This window comes from Desmodus rotundus, chromosome X (assembly GCF_022682495.2).
Source record: "Desmodus rotundus isolate HL8 chromosome X, HLdesRot8A.1, whole genome shotgun sequence".
Lineage (NCBI taxonomy): Eukaryota > Metazoa > Chordata > Mammalia > Chiroptera > Phyllostomidae > Desmodus > Desmodus rotundus.
Window position 1 is genome coordinate 100,805,037 of NC_071400.1, and position 20,365 is coordinate 100,825,401.

Here is a 20,365-nt window from a genome sequence, read left to right on the forward strand (position 1 = left end):
ACTCGTCACCCCGTCTGCCTTCCTGTCACCTTTGCAGACAGCTCTTTGGGACACAGGGTGGCTTTCAGCGCCGTGCAGAAGTGACTTTGTCCTGTTTTGACACCCACAGGTAGGAGGCCCCCGACGTGTGAGACAGCTCCTTGGGGGCGCCAGCTCCGGCTGCATTTTAAGCAGGGTTTGTGTGTTTCTTTAAACTCGGGTCGTGGTGGAAAACGGCTCGGAACCAATCACCTCTCTCTCGAAATTATCTTACGTTTTTTCCTGGTGTTCAACACAAGTGCTTTGCCTTATCCCAGTGGAAGCTTATTTGAAAATTGACAGCTGCGTGGCGATTTTTTATCTGCTTTCTGGGGCCGACGGCAAGCTCCTGCTTTCTTCTCCTTCTCTCCCCTGCGCTGCCAATGTCAGGGAAGAAACCGGCTCCGCGTTTTCTGCCCGGGCACCGAGCCAGCCAGCGTTGGGCGCGATTTCCTGTTGTTGGAAGGTCTGGAGGAATTTGCTAACAGACCCCCGGCCCCCGCGCCCTTTGCCGAATGCCGAAGCGTCGTCATTCCTCCATTTCTTGCAGACTCGTTGGTCTGATTAGTCCTCATTTCCTTGATTACACATTATAATCATCGGCCCTTTCTCAGAAAAGCATTCATTTCCTTGGGATGCTCATATTTGAGATATAAATCGAACATGTTATTAGTGCAGCGAGAAGTGGGAACCTATAATTTAGAAATCTTCTTTGCGAGACCGACGTGGCCGTGGTTTTAAATTTGCATTCGTGGCCTCGTCAGGCATGTTTACCCGCGCCCTTGTAGAATGTGGCTTGTCTCCTTCGGAATCGAGACGTGTCAGAAATCTCAGTGATTCTCATGCGTCATCGTGAGCGAGCTTTGGGGCCAGAGAGCACGATCCAGTCGGTCCCGTTAATGTCTGCGTCTTGAATTTTCCGCGTCTCGTGTGAATCAGGCCGAGCCTGCTTTATTTTTCTGATGATTTGCAGCCCTTTTATTTACTTCCTTTTTAAGTGTTTTTAAATATGTTTCGGTTCCAGTGGTCGCGCCATGGGAAATCAAAACCAGTTGAAAATGAAAAAGAGAAGACAAATGGTATAATGTTAATTTAAATTTCACCGCATAGTGATGGAACATTTAGGCAGCTTACGAAGTGATCCCCCGCCCAATACGTCTGGTACCCATTGGTCAGCGTACGTGGGCGCTGTGCCGTTATCGACTCCATTCTGCATCCAACGTCCTCATGTTTAATCCTCACTTGAACAATGTATCATCAGCTTACAGTAGCGTTCTCTTTTTCACACACTCTGACTGCAGTGTTTTTTTAAAAATTATTATTAATTTTTTTCTTTTATTGATTCTAAAGAGAGGGGAAGGGAAGGATAAAGAGAGGGCCCAACCGGCCACCCAGGCGTGTGCTCTGACCGGGATTCGAACCTGTGACCTTTCGGTTTGCAGGATGACGCCCGAGCCAGTGAGCCTCACCAGCCACAGTGGCATGTGGTTTTCCAACAGGGGTACCGTTTGGTTTGTCTCATGGCCGCCAGCTGAGCCCACGCCCCCTCTCTCAAGCTGAGCCCCCAACACTCTCCACAGGACAGACAGTGTCCTGTCCAAGGTCAGCGCGGCTGCCTGTACCCCATGCGGCTTGCCTTGCATCTTCTTGTTCTCAGGGACAGAGCTGTGCGGACCTCCCATTGACAGCGTCCGGCTTGGTCTGGGGGCTTGTATTCCCTGTGCCACGTCACCCGTCCGGTCCTGGGGATGTCACGCCCTGTGGAGGGCAGAGCCGGGGTCGGGGACCGGCTCCGGTGCGGATGCAGACAGCAGGTGTCACGGCAACACTGCGCAGAAAGGGAGCAAAGCGGTGAGCCAGGAACTGTTTCCCCCAAAGGCAAGAAAGAAGCACGTTCTGACGTTTCAAACCACCCCGGCACGTGGCTGGGGCTCTGGAAGCCGAGCGTGAGCGTCCACCAGGGCTGTTTGTCAGCGGTTCCAGGCCCTAGCAGGTGCGAGGGCTTCCCTCTGGTGTCCCCCCCTTGCGTGTGCTTGCAGGGAAAACCAGACGGTGTGTCGGGGACTCCCACCCAGATGGCGCCGTGTTGCAGAGCCGCGAGTCCCGGCTGCGAGCCGCTCGACTGCCTGGTCCCCGGTCTCTCACAGGAGGAGGCTGTTCTAGGTAGCATGGAAACGAATTGCTAGGAAAATGGATGCTAATCACATGCAAAAGGGAAGCTCCCTGTGTGGCCTTTTTTTTTTTTTTTTAATCAGCGGATTCAGCAAACGTAAAATGAATGTTTTTTCTTTTTTTCCCTAAACACTTCTTGATGATGTCTGAATGGCCAGCTGGCAGGATGGGGCTGGTGTGTTGACCACGCTTTGCTGTTCTCTGACCGGGGAACGTGCCACCCCCTCCTCTGTATTCCCTTAAGGAAAATATTGGCGATTTTGTCCTCGGGGGCCATGTCATCGGGCACACATTGGGTCCATTGTTGCACACCAGAGGAGCCGGGGAAGTAGATTTTGTGGAAATCATTCCTTCCAGCCCTGGCTGGGGAGGTTCAGTTGGAGCCCCGTCCTACACACCAAAAGGCTGCGGGTTCTATTCCCAGTCAGGTTGCAAAGCGAGCAAACCGATTGATGTTATTCTGTCCCATCCGTCTTTTTCTCTCTCTGTCTCTCTTTCTCCCTTCTTCTCTCTCGAATATCAATGAATACAACCTTGGATGTGGGTTAAACATAAAAACAAACAATCAACCAATAAAACTGTCCCTTCTGAGGGAAAACTAAGACGTACATTTGAGAAAATACATCATCCCAGGGAATAATTTTTGAGCAGCTCTCGGCCGCTGTGATATTTCAAACGATGTTTCAGTGATCCTAGAGCAACAAAACCTCACCCACGCGTCCACCGTGGAGGCACATGTCACCGTGGGCGCTTGTCCTTGGTAGGGAGACACCATGCTGTCCTGTGCTCGGGGGTCCCCAGATCACAGACGTCCATGGGAGCGTTTCATCGACAGCTCGGCTTGGAAACCCAGGACGAGCCCTCAGCAAAGCAGATGCTACCACCCGAGGACCCCCTGGCAAAGTGCCCCCAGCTCTGGAGGCGTGTCTGGTCTGAGTCGCTCTCCCCAGCTCAGGATTCCTCCCCAAGCTCGTGCGGTTGTTGGGGGGCACTTAGGGCTTAGAGGCTGCAGGTCTGAGGTGCTGACCTTCTGGCTGGCTGGCGGCCGCGGGCTGTTGTCCGCTCGGACTCGGCCTGGAGCTGCCTCCTCTCACCCGAGCTCTGTCTTCAAGGACAGCAGGAGGCTGTGCATCCGTCTAGCTGGCTGGCGAGAGGAAGTCCTTGCCCAGGGAACTACAGTCAAGGGATCACATCACATATTGCTTGCTGATAAAGGAACCCCATCACGGGGCTGACACCCCAATGTCTGGCATATGCTATGGATGAGAAGCCAGTCACGGGCCACCCCCTTGCATTTAAGGAGGGGGTCCATCGTGGTTACTGGCCGAGACTCCCGTTCCGGCACATTCCTCCTTTCTCGGGTCCACTCTCAGCTCCCCGGTGGGATAGAAATGAAGTTGTTTAGAAACCAGCTCTGTGCGCACGAGGAAGGTAACCCGGCGTTTCTGTGTCTTTCAGTGGAGTTTTTATATTGCGATCTGGCGTCTTTGGAGTCCGTCCGCGAGTTCGCGCACGAGTTCAAGGAGAAGAAAATTCCTCTGCACGTGCTAGTCAACAATGGTGAGTCCCGGTGAATTCCGGGGGGTCGGTTCGGACAGACACGTGAAACCCCAGCCCCGTGAGAGAAGGATTTGCGGAGAGCAGGAATTTCCGGGGGAATTCAGGAAAACGCATGCTTATTGCCTCATCAGCTTCGTTTCATTCGAGTGCTTGGCTTGCATTACGAGAATCATCCATTTTAACATATTATTTTAAAATGATGGTGTGATACTAGGCTGTGTGCGTTTGGTGTTTTCACGAAGGCGTATTAGGAACGTGCTGAGGACTAGGTGTGTTCACAAGAATTGTCTTGTCGAACCTTCAGCAAGTCCTCAGGGCCGTCGTCCACGTTTGGGCTCAGCTCTCTCTGGACTTCTTCCCGCAGGCAACATGCCTCAAACACACACGTGGGGTCGCTGTCTCCCGTTCTCCGTAAATACAGAGAACCCAAACTGTCGTAAATGTGCCCGAAACATGGCTGCCAGTGTCATTCGGCACATTGTTTTCAGACTCGGAGGCCAGACGGACACGTGTGAAGGAAACACACTATTCAATCGGCACAGTGGACGGGATGCACACCCACCAGTTAGTGGGTTACGGCCGTGACACTGGACCCTGGGGATGGGGAAGGTCGCTGGGGGTCGGCAGAGTTCCTCAATCTTCTCGCCAGGACCCTCCTCCTGAACGTTACCTCCTCCCGCCAGCGTGATGGGTGGAAAAGAGATGGGTTGCTGGAACCCACTCCGGTGAAGAATCACAGGCGTTAAATTCCGTCAGAGGCCACGCCAGCTACACTCTACAACCAGAGCTCCCAAGGAGAGCTAGACTGTATGCTTCTTTTTCTTTCATATTTTTTAAAGATCTTATTTTTTACAGAGAGGGGAAGGGAGGAAGAAAGACAGAGAAACATCCATGTGTGGTTGCCTCTTGCACGCCCCCTACTGGAGACCTGGCCCATAACCCAGGCACGTGCCCCGACTGGGAATCGAACTGACGACCCTTTGGTTCACAGCTTGGTGCTCCATCCACTGAGCCACACCAGCCAGGGGTCTTCTTTTATTTTGAAGTTAAATTTACTGGGGTGACAAAGTTAATAAGATTATGTAGGTTCTGGTGCACAATTCTGTCACATATCCTCTGTTCATTGTATCGTGTGCTCACCACCCAAAGTCTAGTCTCCTTCCATCACCATTTATTGGACCCCCTTTCCCCTTGCTGCCCCCACCCCCTTCCCTCTGGCGACCTTCACACTCTTGTCTGAGTCTATGAGTACTTGTCTTTTTTGTTCATTTGTGGTTTTCAGTTTTATATCCCACATATGAGTGAGACAGGATTCAGAGCTTTTTCTGTCTGACTTATTTCGCTTAGCATGATGTTCTTAAAGAGACCGATGACGATTTCGCCAATGTGAAGTGTTTGAGACAAGGAACTATTTTTACATTTGCCAGCGCGACGAAAATAGCAGCAGACCGCCTCTTTCTGGCTCTGCGAGCTCAGGAGCGAAGCTGGCAGTGGAGCCAACGCAAGAGGAATCCGTAGCCAACCTCCTCCCGAGCTGGGTCAGCGTGTACAGGTTTTTCACACCCCAGTTTTATTTCTCTAGTTTCCCAGCCCTGCTGTGCACACGAATCAGTCTTTAATAACGGCACCGGACGTACGTTTTTCTGTTGGCAGAATTTCTTCCCCTAACGCTAGTGGATGAAATTCCCGAGATCGAGAGTGACCCACAATCAGTTTTCCTAGTCCCCAAAGTATGGCAGAGATGCTTGCCTGCCTTGATGCTTACAGAACCAAGTTTCCCTTGAAGAAGGTCCTTGTTCATTAGCTCATTCGGGAAATCAGCCCCCCTATGCCGAGCCCAGGGAGTGCCGAGGCCAGGGAGTGCCACAGCGGCAGCCGGCACTGCTTCTTGGTCCCGCACGCCTGGAAGAGCGCAGGAAGCCGAGGTCCCGCTTCGGAAGCCGAGGCCGCGGCCAGCTGTGGGCAGGGCAGCAGCCGTTGTGAAAGCATGCTCTCCCCACACCACTGTTTACCCAGGGAACACGCTCGGATCCTGCCTGAGGATGTCCCAAGGCACCTTGACCTCGCCCTTGGCCGAGACGTCGCCCTTGTCAAATTCTTAGAATCGGGCTCCGGGAGTTTTGCCCTACAATCTGGCACCAGCGCTTGGGTGGAACACGCATCCCCACTGGCATCTGTCCGACCCGGCTGCACCCAGGCCTTGTCACGTCCACGATCGCTGGGAAACGGAACAGACACGGAACGAACAGGGCACTGGAAGCCTTGGGGACACTAGGGGGTGGGTGTCCTTCAGCTCCTGTGACCGCTTTTCCCTGACGTACACGGACATGCACGAGGCCAGCGGCTCAGACCCAAGCAGGTGCGATGCCAAGGGGCGTACCTGGGTCAAGGTGTGTGTGACCGAGCCCCCGCCTGTTTTCTCAGCTAGCCGAGCACAGCGCGAGGGAGGACCCCGGGGCGAGGGACAACGGGCATCAGCCACCCCTGGTCCAAAGGCTCATCCTCAAGTGACCACACGGCCACTCGACCAGCCTGGTTATTAACAACACCCTACAATTTGACTGTGAATTTTTATTGAGCCTTCCATCCCCTTCCAACCAGACTGAAGCCTTAGGAACCCGCCCCTGCTAACACCTCAAAATTCAATCAGCAGCCCCATGCAGCCCCACGTCCCCTCCCAACTGCCCTACTCATTTAAGGGGGGGCATTTCCGGTGAATTTTCATGTCACAAGACTGCATGTTGCTGGCTTCTTCCCCACTCCCCCCCCACGACAAGGCTGCTTATTGAAGGGACCCCCCCCCCCACAACCCCAGGGGCTCCAAACCACTATTTCCTTTTTGTCGGCAACGCGGGGACACAGGAATTTGGACCTTTTTGGCCCCCAGTGGGGAAGCCAGGGCAGATGTGCGGGATGGCTCCCTCCTGTGGCGAGAGGTAGGTACTGCCAGGCATCCCGGCTCAGTGGGGATGGTCGACCAGATGTCCTGCACGCGGCTGTCACAAAACATGGTCGCAATTGTGTTCATCTTCCCCAAAGATGCTATTCTGGAGATGGAAGCAGGAGCTACATGCTCTTCCAGCTACAAGCACATTTACATATGCAAACGTGCACATAAACAGAAATACATATGCATGTCATATGCATACGCTAATACTCAGATCACATGCAAAATCACATGCCTATCCTATGCATACCAGATAAAAAGTGTGCACGTTTATACACCGATGCACAGAAAAAATGTGTGTGTATATGGGACTGCATGTGCCTGTACGAGAAAATACACGTATACCCAAATACACATATAAGATACACACACGTGTGTATACATAAAAGTACGTATGCACAGAACAAACGCGTACCCATGTACACACACACATCCGAGGAAGCTGGCCTGCTCCAGGTGACGCAGTGGTACGTCCACAGCTGCGTCCGGTTCACGCCTCCGTGGGGAGACCGGGGGTCCGGGTGCAGCTAGGCTGCACGCGGCAGGGAGGGGGCGCTCCAAACCTGGGCGTGCTCACGGGATCGTGTCCCGTGCAGCTAGTCTATGTGAACACACCGGCCCGCATGTCGCACAGGGCACAGTCGCAATGAATTAATTTGGGGGAATCCCGTAAATAGGGGCGCTGTGGCAACACGCCCACCCGTGGACCGCTGGACGTCAGCACCCCAACAGGGCAGGGCTGACCCTTCATTCGTGCACACCGCTGCACTCCCCAGAAAATTAACTTCCTCAAGGCACACCTGGTAATCTGCCCTAGGATGTGCTCATTTTGCGTGCCTGCTGCCATTTTATCATGCTCGCCGTTACCCTGATAGTTCCACGCACTGAAGGGCAGAGATGGAGCATGGGAAAGCTTTGCCCCACGACGGACAGAGCAAGAAAAGCAAAACCAGGACCATCAACCGCTGGTTGATGGCACCAATTCAGCATTGACAGGAATCCCCAACGCTGGGCCGAGTAACAAACAAACCTTACTCAGGACCAAACAGCTCAGCTGTGATGCAACCCTGGGAGCTCACCTTTATAGACACAAGTGCCCACCCCCAGTCTCCAATTGGTCCATTCTCATGCAAATGAGGGCTCCAAATCCTCGCAGTATGATTGGTCCAGAAGGCCTTGTCCTGATTGGTCAGAATAGAGCTCCCGTGAGTGGTCAGCGAACGAGCTGGTGAGGGTATAGCTGCGCAGCTCTGATTGGTTGGCGAAAGCCTAAGTCCTATTGGTCGAAATAGAATTCCAGGAACTGCTTTATAAGGGCTGCTCAGTGCAGGCTGCTCCCTGGCGCCCGCGGTGTGCAGATGCCCATATGCAGAAGTGGCTGCGAGGCTCTGCTTTGAAATTCGATCCCAGTGACCCCTCCGGAGCAGGTGTCTTTTTCTGAGGCTGCACAGTCCCAGGAAAGACACCTAACAGCCAGGGCCACAGACCGCCCTGCTGGAGCAGGGCTGTTTCTCCGCCCCCCACCCCCGAGGATGACTTCTACATCTGCTTCCCTCTCACGCCCCCTCCATCCCCTCTGTCCCCAGCCGGCGTGATGATGGTCCCGCAGAGGAAGACCGTGGACGGATTTGAGGAGCACTTTGGCCTGAACTACCTGGGACACTTTCTGCTCACCAACCTGCTCCTGGACACCCTGCAGGAGTCGGGATGCCCCGGCCGCAGCGCCAGGGTGGTCACCGTGTCGTCGGCCACGCATTACGTCGGCGAGCTGGACTTGGGCAACCTTCAGAGCAGGTGAGTCTGTGCTCCCGGAGCAGGTGGGGCCTGGTTGCAGGCGCCCTGCCCCGGGTGACGCCGCGACACGCAGGGCAGAGCACTCCCCATCAAAGCAGCACGGTGCTCGCCACCGACCGTTGTTTTATAAACCCGTCTCGCTGTGATAATTGTAACAATATCTGTGAACTGTTTACTGGTTTGCAGTCCCACGTTTAAGCACATTATCCACATGCACCGGTTACCACGTTGGAGAAAGGCTTGTAGATAACCACTCACAGGGCTGCCTCAACTTACCCAGCTGTGGCGTGCTGCCCGGTTGTTATTGTGGAAATGCAATGTTAGGTGCACAGTTACACATCGCCGCGATCTCAGATTAAAACTCTGACCGCAGTCGACAACATCGAGAACTACCCGCCCCCTGCAAACGTGGTCGGAAACAGCCCATCCAGCATACACTGCGGTCCCCCAGCGAAGAGGAGGGCTCACGCACTATTCCGTACACTGACAGGACAGGGCGTTGCCTCCTATAAAAACAGCTGAAGGTGAAAGAAAGATTTTGGTGCCGTCACGTCCCATCCCTTCGCCCCACAATTAAGACGTGTTTAAGTTCCCACTCCTGGGACCTGGGAACGGGGCCTTATGTGGAAACAGGGTCTCAGCAGATGGGATGAGGGAAGGACCTGAGAGGAGGTCGTCCTGGGTCAGGGGGGCCCTGCGTCCAATGACAGTGTCCTGAGAAGTGATAGAACAGGAGACGCAGACCCAGAGGAGAAGCCACCTGGAGACGGAGGTAGACGGGAGGGACGCGGCCACCACCCCAGGGATGCCTGGAGCCCCCAGAACTGGAAGAGGCGGGAAGGCCCCTTCTTGGAGCCTGTGGAGGGAGCATGGCCCTGGGACACCTGAGCCTCAGACTTCTGGTCTCCAGGATGGGGGAGGGCAAATGTCTGTGGTTTTAACCCCCCAAGTGCGTGGGTCTCTTATAGCCTGCACCAGGGTCCTAAGGGACATCCGAGGTCTGTGGGACTCTGGGAGGTCCACCCCGTGGAGACTCTCAGCCCAGAGGACCAGGAAGACCCGGGCGTCACCCCTGAGCTGGGAGCCCGAGGGAGGTAGGGAGCGGCTGACTTCCTTTTGCGACACTTCTCTGTTCTCTTCCTTTCTTTTGTCCCTTTAATTCCCTGCTGGCAAACTCGGTGGTTTCCAGGGGCACAAATACCTAGCAAGATGTGCCCCATGACAGGTGGTCTCCACAGCCACTCACGTCGCTTCAAGGACGCACCCCGGGAAGACAGCCTTCCCGTTTCCCCAGACTCATCACGTTGCATCATAATCCCCGGAGTCCAGTCCTCCTGCAAAGGGGTTTGTGGGGAATAGGGCCGGGTCTGTCCCCCGCGGGGGCCACGCTTGGAGTCTGCAGAGAGCGTGCAACCAGCAGATGTCCCAGAATTCAGCAGGGAAATGACATTGCAGGGCATACGTGTCCGGTCACGCCATGGCCGGTGAATGTATTGGTCTTTGTTCCTTTAAGCAGGAATGAGTTTAAAGACTAAAATCGCACGAACGCAGGACAGAACGCAGATATGCATGCGCCTGGCTCTCGATTCCTGCAGTGAGAGGTTCTGGGGTCTCACAAAACCCCGACCTTCGTAGGGAAGGGGCCCAGGCGTGAGCGTGTTGGGAAGCTGCTGGGAAGCAGCCTCTGTTTGGTTACAGTTTCCTGTCCACCCAATGACAGGTGTTTCATTCTATCATTTTGTTTTAAAAAAGGTTTCTGCAAAGGGGACCAGACCATCTCTTTTTTTTTTAATTTTTGAAAAATCTTTTCAATGACAGTTGACACGCAATATGATTTGGCATTAGTTTCAGCGTTGGGCCCACTGGTTAGGCAGGCGTCTACGTTACAAAGTGACCCCCCGATAATTCCAGCAGCTACAAGGCCCCACACGCAGTTACAACAGTAGCATTGATGACATTTGCCGTGCGGGATTTTACGTCCTGTGACTATTCCATAACTGTCCGTCTGTGCTCATTCCCTTCCCCTGTTCCACCCAGCTCTCCCCGTCCCCTCCCCTGACAACTGTCAGTCTGTTCTCAGTGTCTGTGAGTCTGTCTCCGTTGTCTTTGTACATTTATTTTGTTAATCAGACTCCACAGATTAGGGAAATCACAGGGTATTTGTCTTCCTCTGTCCGACTTATTTTACTGAGCATCACACCCTCTAGGTCCATCCATGTTGTTGCAACTGGTAACATTTCACTCTTCTTTAGGTCTGCGTAATATTCCGTTCTATATATGGGCCACCTCTGGGTATTTCCCGAAGCAATCACAACCACGACTGTATTTTGCTATGTACAATGGGCACCCACATTTTGGGCCCAAACGTTCAAGCAAACCATCTTTCCTATTTATTTTTTAATTCAGTTATTTATTTATTTATATTGAGAAACAAAACCGATGATCGTGTTGCAGGATATCATGTTGCATACGGATATCGTTAGTTGCTTTCTGCAATTACACTTGCAATGCATAAGCGTAAATAGAAGAATTAAAAGCGTTTCTATAAAATACAGAATTAGCACTGCATGTGTATAACAGGCATCCTTATTTCCCCCTCAAAAATGTGGGCAGAAAGGTGCGCATCACACACAGCAAAATACAGGTGATCCCGAAACGCAGAGATACCCCCACTGCGTTCACCGCGGCGTCGGTCACAGTCGCCGAGCCGTGCAAGCAGCCGAGTGCCCAGCAGTGGGTGGGTGGATACAGAGGATGTGGTGTATTTGCACAGAGGCTCTTGTAACTTTGTCACCCTGCTTTCTTCCACTGTGCTCGCAGGTTGGCCATTACTGAATTGGTTTGCTTAGTGTAGTACCCTGTGGGTCTGTTCCCCCAAGGATATCTCTATTGATTTTGAGAGAGAGAGAGAGAGAAACATCGATCGGTTGCCTCCTGCACGCACCCTGACTGGGGAATTGAACCTACCACCTTTTGGGTCCGACCAACTGACCCCCCCGGCCAGGGCTGGTCTATGGCTTATTGTAAACCCAAGGCAGTGGAGAACCAGCAGCTAGGAAAAGCTTCCTCCTTTCCCTTACTAGTCTGAACAGGAAGTGTAAACATCCCCTTTTGTCAAGGAAACTTACATCGGGGAAAGGGCTTCGTATTTACAAAGTTGACTGCGGACCAGGAACAGAGCTTTTGCTGCCGGAAAAAGCATTTTTCCAGCAAAGAAGGACCAGTTCCGGGTATTGGTGGCCACTTCCTGGCCTGAAAACACCCCACAGAGTTTAACGAACAGGCGTCCCCGCGAAAGGTCTCTGGCCCCAGGTGTGTGGGACCCAGCACATCGTGACAAACCCCCGTGGCCATGTTCGTTCTGCTCCTCATGAGACGGTGCTGATGTCACGGCCCACGCCCAGGGCCGCAGCAAACTTGTGGGCAGAGAGTGGGCAGCAAACTTGTGGGCAGCAAACTTGGGGACCAGGCACTCGGTCCTCACTGGGGTCCAACAGTGAGGTGTTCAGGTTTCCATGCGTTCACTCTGTATGGGCAAATTTAACACACATGATCGGGAATGAGGACGGGAAGCGAGCGTCGGCGCTACTCAGTTATCCAAGTCTTCCAGGGCTTTGTGAAAGGGGGGGCTCGCTGGGTGGGTGGCCTCGTGATTCCTTAAGTGGTTGTTTTGCCGGTGACGGGCCTGCCTGCATGGTGGTGGTACGTGTCCTAGGCATCTGCAAGGCAAAGGTGAACCTCAGGCACCTAGGCAAGCCCCATGCCGGGAAGCCACATTTGGGATAAAATGTGCATTTTAAAAAACTCGCACTCATAGGGAGGTTGGAAAACGAACTTCCAAACACCCCCTGGGTACGTGGGGTAGCCAGGGGGACGGGGGTGAAGAATCCGGGCTGCCAGGCCAGTGGCTTTCACACCACCTCCCTGTTCGCCCTCGCAGAGGCTGCTACTCCCCGCACGGCGCCTACGCTGGTAGCAAGCTGGCCCTGGTCCTGTTCACCTACCACCTACAGCGCCTGCTGGCCGCCCAGGGCAGCCCCGTCACTGCCAATGCCGCGGACCCCGGCGTGGTCAACACCGGCCTCTACAAGCACGTGTTCTGGGGCACACGTCTGGTCAAGAAGCTGTTCGGCCGGTGGTTGTTCAAGGTGAGCTGCCCACCGTTGGTCGGTGGTTTCTGGGTCTGTGGTCTGAGCCCCTCCCATTCCCGGGGGGCCAGCTCGAGGCCACGTCCACGGTGTTGAGTGCGATGGCCCGAAAGGGGGTGGACGTGTTCGGTCATCCCTCGCGCGTGGGAGCACGCCAGCACCCCTCGTAGCTCTGATAGGAAACCCAGCCCCAACCTCGGACATGCACGCAATTCCTCGTAGTTTTACATCAAAGTTGGGGGTTGGAGAACAGTGCGGAGGAGACGGGATCGGATGCATCAGCCTACGGAGCGTCGAAGGACGGGAGGTGGGGCGGGGGGCACCGCCGTGCAGCTAGAGTCCGTTTTTGCGGAGCACGGAGGGGCAGGACTGGGTGAGGACGGACCTCGAGGCTGTTCTAACAGCGAGTCCACAGATACCATGCATGCGGTTTGCCTGGTTGACGGTAGGAATTCACAGAGGAAAGGTTCCAGGATAAGCGGGGGTGACTTCAGGAACCAGGGAGTCCTTCGCAGAGTGGGCAGGCCACCCAGGGTCTTCCTGGGTGTATATTGATTATTTTCTCTTCAATGAATCTTTTAAAATATGAAACCCATTTTTGCGTTTGTAGCTGCAACAGCCCTCTCTGGGGAGGACCCGTTGCGTCCTTCAGGACCCCGGCTGGACTCAGGAGGCTCCCAAAGCCCGACGCAGAGGAGGCAGCCTTTTCTGGGGGCGGGCAGTGCAGGCAGGGTGAGACCGTTGACCGGGGAGCTGGTGGCTCTGGGTTCGAATCCCGGCATTTCCACCCTCGAGCCGCATGCCGTGGGCAAGTGGCTACACCTCTGTGAGCCTCGGAGCCCTGTCTGAAAAATGGGGGCCGTGACCTCATCCCGGCGGCCACCCCTTCCTCCAGTTCGTCGATATTGTTGATCAAACCCAGTAGCTCAATTCGTGCCTCCTTTGAGGCAATTTGCACATACTTTGGTTTCACAACGAGCTGTTGAACTGATTATGTACATCAGGGATTTTTAATTTTTCTTGATTTTAGAGAGAGCAAGGAAGGACGGGAGGATAGAGACAGACAGACAGACAGACAAAAATATCGCTTTGTGATTCCACATGCTGAAGCATGATGGGTTGATTCTTGATCCCCTGACCAGGGATCGAACCCACAACCGTGGCGTATTGCAGACGACGCTCTAACCTACTGAGCCACCTGGCCACAGCTGCGTCGGCGATTTGTCTGTGTGTCTGTCTATCAAAATGAATGAGCCCGACGTGGAAATTCGACCCACGTGGACGCGCGTTCCCATTGGCTCATGTTACAAAGAAACCCAGGAGCCACGTGTGAGGCTCCGCCCGGTTGCCCACCCCGGCTCCCTGCTTGGGTCTGTGATCCAGCGGCGGGGCCGCGTCCCCCCCCCAGCATCGGCGCGAGGCGACAACCCTGTGCTCCCCCCTCAAAGCTGACACGTCGCGGCCTTCTTCCCTTCTCCCCACAGACCCCCGACGAGGGAGCCTGGACCTCCGTCTACACAGCGGTCACGCCCGAGCTGGAGGGCCTGGGGGGCCGCTACCTTTACAACGAGAAGGAGACCACGTCACTGGCCGTCACCTACGACCGGGACCTGCAGCAGGAACTGTGGGCCAGAAGCTGTGTGATGACCGGCATCCGTGACGTGACCCCCGACATCCTCGCAGAGGGGCGGCTGCCCCGTCGGGAGACAGCTGCGCTCAGCCCACCCCTCACGGGCGTGTGAAGGATCTCCTGGGTGCGCGTCCCTTCCACAGCCGCCGCCCTCAGGGCACAGTCCCCAAACAGCCTTGCGGGAAGTCACGGGGCAAAGGCCCCCTGGCGTGTTGCCCCGAGCTGGTGGGCCCTCGGCCTATGTGTTTTAATGCCAAAGTGTGAAAGTGTTCGACGTGCCTTGGATAATTAAACCCTGCCTTCCGCATGTAGGGTGTTCCTTGCTTGGCACCGAGCGGACAAGCGGGCTGGGGTTCACATGCACCCCAGGAGGTGGAGACTTTCAGGGAACGGCCTACTGGTGGGATATCGGTGCTTTGGGGGTCCCGGTTTGCTGTCTCTTCCCACCCTCCTCATTATTTTGGAGATGTGGCTTTGATTCCGGGGCCCCCAAAAGACAGAAGCTTCGGCTTCCCTCGGCCAGTTGCTCAGGGTTGGTGTGACCCACCTTGTCCAGTGCTCGCCTCATGGTGGCCCAAGACACATCCACACCGTAACCCGCTGTGGTCATTTTATTTGCAAAGTGGCATCTTGGCACATGTAAGTAGAGCTTCAGATGAACCGATAACCCTGGCTCATCAAGGAGGCCCAAGGCATCCCAAGCTTGCATAGGAGACACAGGCAGACGGCGACTCGATTCCAGAAGAGGAGAAGCCATGTGGAGACAGAGGCAGAGACGGGAGGGACGCGGCCACCAGCCCAGGGACGCCTGGAGCCCCCAGAGCTGGAAAAGGCAGAAGGCCCCTCCCTGGAGCCTGTTGAGGGAGCGAGGCCCTGGGACACCTGGACCTCAGATGCCTGGTCTCCAGGACAGGGGAGGATGAATTCGTGAGATTCACGCCATCAGCAAATCGCTGGCGATTTGTTACAAGAAAAATCCAGCGTCTGAATGTTTCAGGCCGTTCACTGGGCCCTGCCCTTGGTGCACCTTCCTCACTCCCCGGTCAGGCGAGGAGGGCTCCTCAGTCTCCCCGAGGGGCATCCCGGACGTGCCAAAGCCCAGCGCACACAGACGAACCTTTGGAAGTGCTCTTGAAACGCCAGCCTGTGCGTGTGGCTGGTCTGTGTGCACCCTGCACCAGTGGCCCCTGGGCAGCTGGCTGTCCACTCTCCTAAGTGACCAAATGCCACCAAACGACCCGACAGTGCCTTGGAAGTTCAGCCAGTCGCTCCCCGCACCCTGTGGCGGGGTTCACGGAGGAGGCAGACATCGCTGCTGCTTCTTCGTTCTGCGGTGGGTGGCGTCTTCCCATAAACCATGTCACCCGCAGCCACCCTTGTGGAGCGGGAGGGTTACATGACAGCCACTTAGTCGCCCAGGAAGGCCTGTCACCGGTTACTTGAGAACAGTTACTTCAGGTTACTGGACAAAAGCAGTGATAGGCATCAGCCTCCTGCTTCTGAGACCTGGCGTTCCTGTGGGCGAAGCTGCCGCGCTCCGGGCAAACGTGGGCTCATCAGCATCGGTCAAGACCTCCCCGAACGTCCAGTGAGGCGAGTGGGTCCGGTGGCTCCACTGCAGAACCTCAGGAAGGGACTCAGTGTCCAGGCTCCGTCCGTCTGCACATCAGCATTTCCTTCCATCTCCTCAAACCATCCTCTCTGGTCCGGCCGCATGGGAGACCCCGGGAACCAGGCACGTGCCAACCTCAGCTTCCTGCCGGCTGGCATCCCCTGCCGCGTCTCGGATGTCCTCCTCAGCCCGGTCTCGTGCGGGTCAGAACCAGAACCGCTTCGTATGCGGAGGCACGATTCGGACGTGCCTCAGCTCCTGCTTCCCCACAACCAGGACGCTACACCAAAAAAAACCCCAAAACTGCAGATTCTTGAATTCTAGGAGGTCTCTCACCTTGGGATGTTTTCAGGTCCTTGGAGACCCTGGTACCCCTGGAGGTCGCCGTGCGGGAGTGCCAGCTGCTCTTAGTATCGTCACAAAGTGGGTTTTCAGGTGCGGGTCTCAGGTTGAGTCCCGGCCCAGCCGACGTCCTGCATCCCTCAGATGCCGAGCCCGCTGGCCCCTGAGAGGTGCTGGTCCCCAGGCTTGGAGACGCTCCGCCCCGTGGATTCCTGGGTGAGTGGGGCTGACCTTGGGGAATGCTGGGTGCTGGGGGTTCTGGGTTCGCGTCTGTCCCTGGCACTGGGGCCGCTGGATCAAGCTCTGTGTCCGGAAATGGACGGCTTTCCTCCCTGCACATCAATGCATGTGGCTTCTCCATAAAGCCACTCTTGTCTCCCCCAGTGTGGCATCGGTGAGGTGCTTTCAGGGCCTGCAGTGGGAGGCACCACCCCGTCCATTCATTCGCTCATTCATGCATTTGTGTGAAGCCTTCTGCAGCCCAGCAGCTCAGGGTTCAATGGGACACATCTCTTGCCCTCACACAGCTGGACGTCTGTGGTGGGCTGCCAATGAGACCCCGAAATATCAGGCCCTAACGCTGGGACAGGGGAACGTGGCTGTATGTGCTCACAGGGCCTTTTAACGGAAAACTGGGGGCACAGCGAAGGTGGAATCGCGCCCGGTTGAGGTGCCAATCTGATTTTGAGGGTGGCTGTGGGCATGGGCTTCTTGGGTACTCTGCAGAGGGGCCCCCCAAAAACCCGGAACTTATTTGTAAAACACTGTGCCTTTGTTCTGACATGTTTAAACTTCAGTCCCCTTCAAAGTCGACTGTATTGGATGCAACCCACCTCACGAGACATTTGTTTGACGGCTCAAAACAGTTCCTAAACTCGCCGATGTTGATGCCTTTTAGTGCTTCTGCTGTTTCTTGTTTTACATCTTCCACATTAGTAAAACGTTTCTCTCGGCGGACTGTTTTCAACCAGGGGAACAGAAAAAGTGGCTCGGGGCAAGATCGGGTGAATAGGGAGGGTGGGACACAGGGGTCATGCCATCTTTGGTCTGCTGAATACTCAGCACAGTGTGGGCAGGTGTGTTCGTAAATCACCCATCATGAAACGGGGAAACATTTTGAAAGAGTCTTCACAAAAAAAAAATTCCCCGAAGCCAAACACAGCCTCTCACAACAACACCAGCTGGCTCACCGATGCCAATGGGATCCCAGAAGACTCACCCAACGAGGGAAGCCTGTCCTCCAAGGGGCCCGCCCTCCAGGAGCTAATTCCAGATTTCTTGGGTCCTTCCTCCTGTATCCTGTTGTATAAAGATTGGCCAACCATCCAGTTTATCTGGTTTTGATTTCATCGGCTCTAATGTAATACAAGCATTCGTTGCCTGTTCCAAACAGGGGCCGTGTGCCTTCCCCTGGGAAGGGCCGATTTCACAGAAAGATATTTCCAGCATTCTCCCCAGGACCCGTCTGTGCCACCGGGAAGGGAGGTGTCTGCCTGCTGATACTCCACGGAAAGAGATGGACAGGACACGGCTCTCAGCTGGACCCTAGAGATGCTCTTCCCGTGTGGGAAGGGCTCCGTGCTCCGAATAGGCCTTAAGGCTGTGCACAGCAGGCTTTACGTTGCTTTTCAAGTGCCAAGTCCAGCTCCGCCGTGTCCACTTGCTTATTTGCATGCAGAGCAGGCCCCGAGAGGAGGTCGCTCCTGCCGTCCAGCACTGCTCACATTGATTCTGTCCGATTGACAGAGGGAAATGCCTGGACGGTCTCATTTCACTCAGCACCGGCCCCACCAGCAGCCCAACGGGCCCCTTCCCAAAGACTGGACTTGCCCGCCCGGCACCGGGACCATGGCTGTGCATGCAAACGGCCAAAGCCAGCTTCCCCGTCTTCCTCTGCCCTTTGCAGGTCCGGCTTCCCGTGAAGTCTCTGCCTCCCTCTCTCTGCAGGAAAATGGTGAGGAATGGAGGTGGGGAGCATCCCCTGCCCCCTTCAAAGCGAGCATGAGTAGATCCGAAGTGGGTCCCTCGTGTTCCCTGCGTCTTTGACTTGTGACTCTTGGGAGATTTTGTCTGTACTGAAGCAGAGCGAAGTGGGACTGTCGATTTCGTCGAACGTGGGGCCACGTCGGGGCTCGGCTGCGTGGTGGGGCCCCCTCCCCGTGGCTGCAGTGAGTTATCTGCCGTCCCCGGCAATTCACGGCGCTCGAGAAGCTCCCGGAAGCCCAGGACCCGCTTCCGGGACGCGCCTGGGTTTCAGGACAAACGGCCCCTGGTGAAGGTGTATTCACAAAGTAACTCCCGGAGAAAATTTCCACACGTGTCTAGCCAGAGCAAACAGCAGCTCTCTGCTCAGAAATAATCGACAGAAATAATCGACGGGGCAGCTCTGTGCCAGGCCAGGGAACGGCTGTGTCCCTGCGGATTGCAAATCACCCCCGTGACATCGTCACAGCCACAGGAGGCCACCACACCATGCGTTTCTCACCAGCTAGGTTCGTCCGTGTGTTAAAAGGGGGTCAGCCATGAGGGGCCATGGAACTGCCTGCCCAGGGAATCGCCCCCCGGGGGCAAGACTGATGTTGGGGGGTTGTTCTTCCTGTCAGGAGCAGAGGTTGACGTGGGACCCCCTTGCCCGGGACCTACACCCTCCGCCATGGGCTGAGGGAGGGCAGGTTGGGGGCTGAGCTCAGTCCAGCCTTGGAGACACAGCTGGATTCAGACTCGGCCTGGGGCTGGAGCGTGGGCGGGGATAAGGGTTCCCCCAGGGCTGCTGCTGTTCCATGAGCAGTTCAGTTTGTTACGATGCCTTGGTTTCAAGAGCGCACTGGGGTCGTCTCGGGCAGGGGGCTCCCCGCTGTGGGGCGTGTGGGAGCTGCTGGCTGTTGGACACCCTCCCTGGTCTGTCTCCACCCAGCGCAGGTGAGCAGCATCACCCCCGACCCCCAGTTTTAACACCCCGACAGTCTCTAGGCATCAGCAAGGAAGGCGGGTCGCCCACCGTCGAGGGCCGGGCCTCCAGAACAAAATACACAAACTTCTCACAATTCCCCGCAGCCGAACACACGCGTGTACCCATAGCTGCCCACACCACGTGCCGAGCCCCCTCTCTGCTCCTGTTCCGGGGTTGACAGGCTCTGTGCACCTTGGGGTCACGTCACGGCCTCAGGCAGCCCACGCAGGGGGGACGTGACGGTCCCCTGAATCCCCCCCAGAGAGCAAGTGCTCAGCACCAAGGCAGCTTTAGGAGCAGGACACGGCCCGTCAATGTGGCCTCCCTGTCCATCAGCCTGTCCCTGTTTCTGGTTTTCATTTATTCTGCCCTTCCCATGCCACCCATGTGTGACGTCACATGGTATTTGTGTGTTTCTGTCACTCTTGTTCCGCGGAGCACGACGCCATCTAGCACCGAGTGCTTCGTGGCAAAAGGTAACACTCCCTGTCCACCAGGTCCCGGCCCTTTGGTTCCGTCGGGGTTGGGCGTGGGGGGAGGGACCAGTCCACCAGAGTTCTCCCAGAAGCAGTGCCCACCTTGGCTCTGGGTCTTGGGAGGGGCAGGAGAGGGGCGGTCAGAGCCGGTTCTGCAGGGACAAGAAGTTCGAGGTGGCAGACAGAACACCCTCAGGGCTGCCTATCCTTCCTCCCACGCCCCACGCAGCGCCCTGCAGCAGACGCGGTCAGCGAGACACGCGCAGAAAAACCCACCATCCATGCCGCTGCTACGTCCTTCCCGCCCGCGTTCCACTCCGCTGCTCTCCGGTGAGACTGCGCAGCTCGGCCGGGCTGCCGTGTAGGTAGAAACGCAAAGTTGGTCTCTTCGATGTTTGTACCCACTGGGTTCCCCGCCCTCGGGGGGCACGTCCCCGACTCCGGTCACAGGGGCACCACATGTGCCTCACCGAGTTCCTCCTTCTCTCTCGCTACAGCTCCGTAACAGCATGCGGCAATTTATTTTGGATGGATTCCCGAGGTTGAAGTTTGTAAGCCATAATGCTCTCTGCCCGGAAGCTTCCAGGCCCCTTGCGAGGCAGGGAGGGAGGGACTTGGGGGCAGGGGGCCAGCAGTTCCCGCCCCCAGGGTCCCTGGGGTGCTGAGATGGATTTCTGCTTCATTGATCCTCAATAGGAGGCCGTCTGGCCCCGAGC

General features: G+C 55.8%; 1 protein-coding gene across 1 annotated transcript in view; it reads left to right on the forward strand.

Annotated features, from left to right (window-relative positions):
* The window catches only part of LOC112313324 (polyprenol dehydrogenase), a 62,687-nt gene that overhangs the window by 38,650 nt on the left and 3,672 nt on the right, over window positions 1-20,365 (forward strand). The window contains exons 4-7 of the mRNA XM_053917020.1: window positions 3,649-3,750; window positions 8,284-8,491; window positions 12,432-12,639; window positions 14,124-16,439. Of these exons, the coding sequence (XP_053772995.1) occupies window positions 3,649-3,750; window positions 8,284-8,491; window positions 12,432-12,639; window positions 14,124-14,381 (776 nt within the window). The 3' untranslated portion in view covers window positions 14,382-16,439. The remainder of the gene's footprint in view (window positions 1-3,648; window positions 3,751-8,283; window positions 8,492-12,431; window positions 12,640-14,123; window positions 16,440-20,365) is intronic.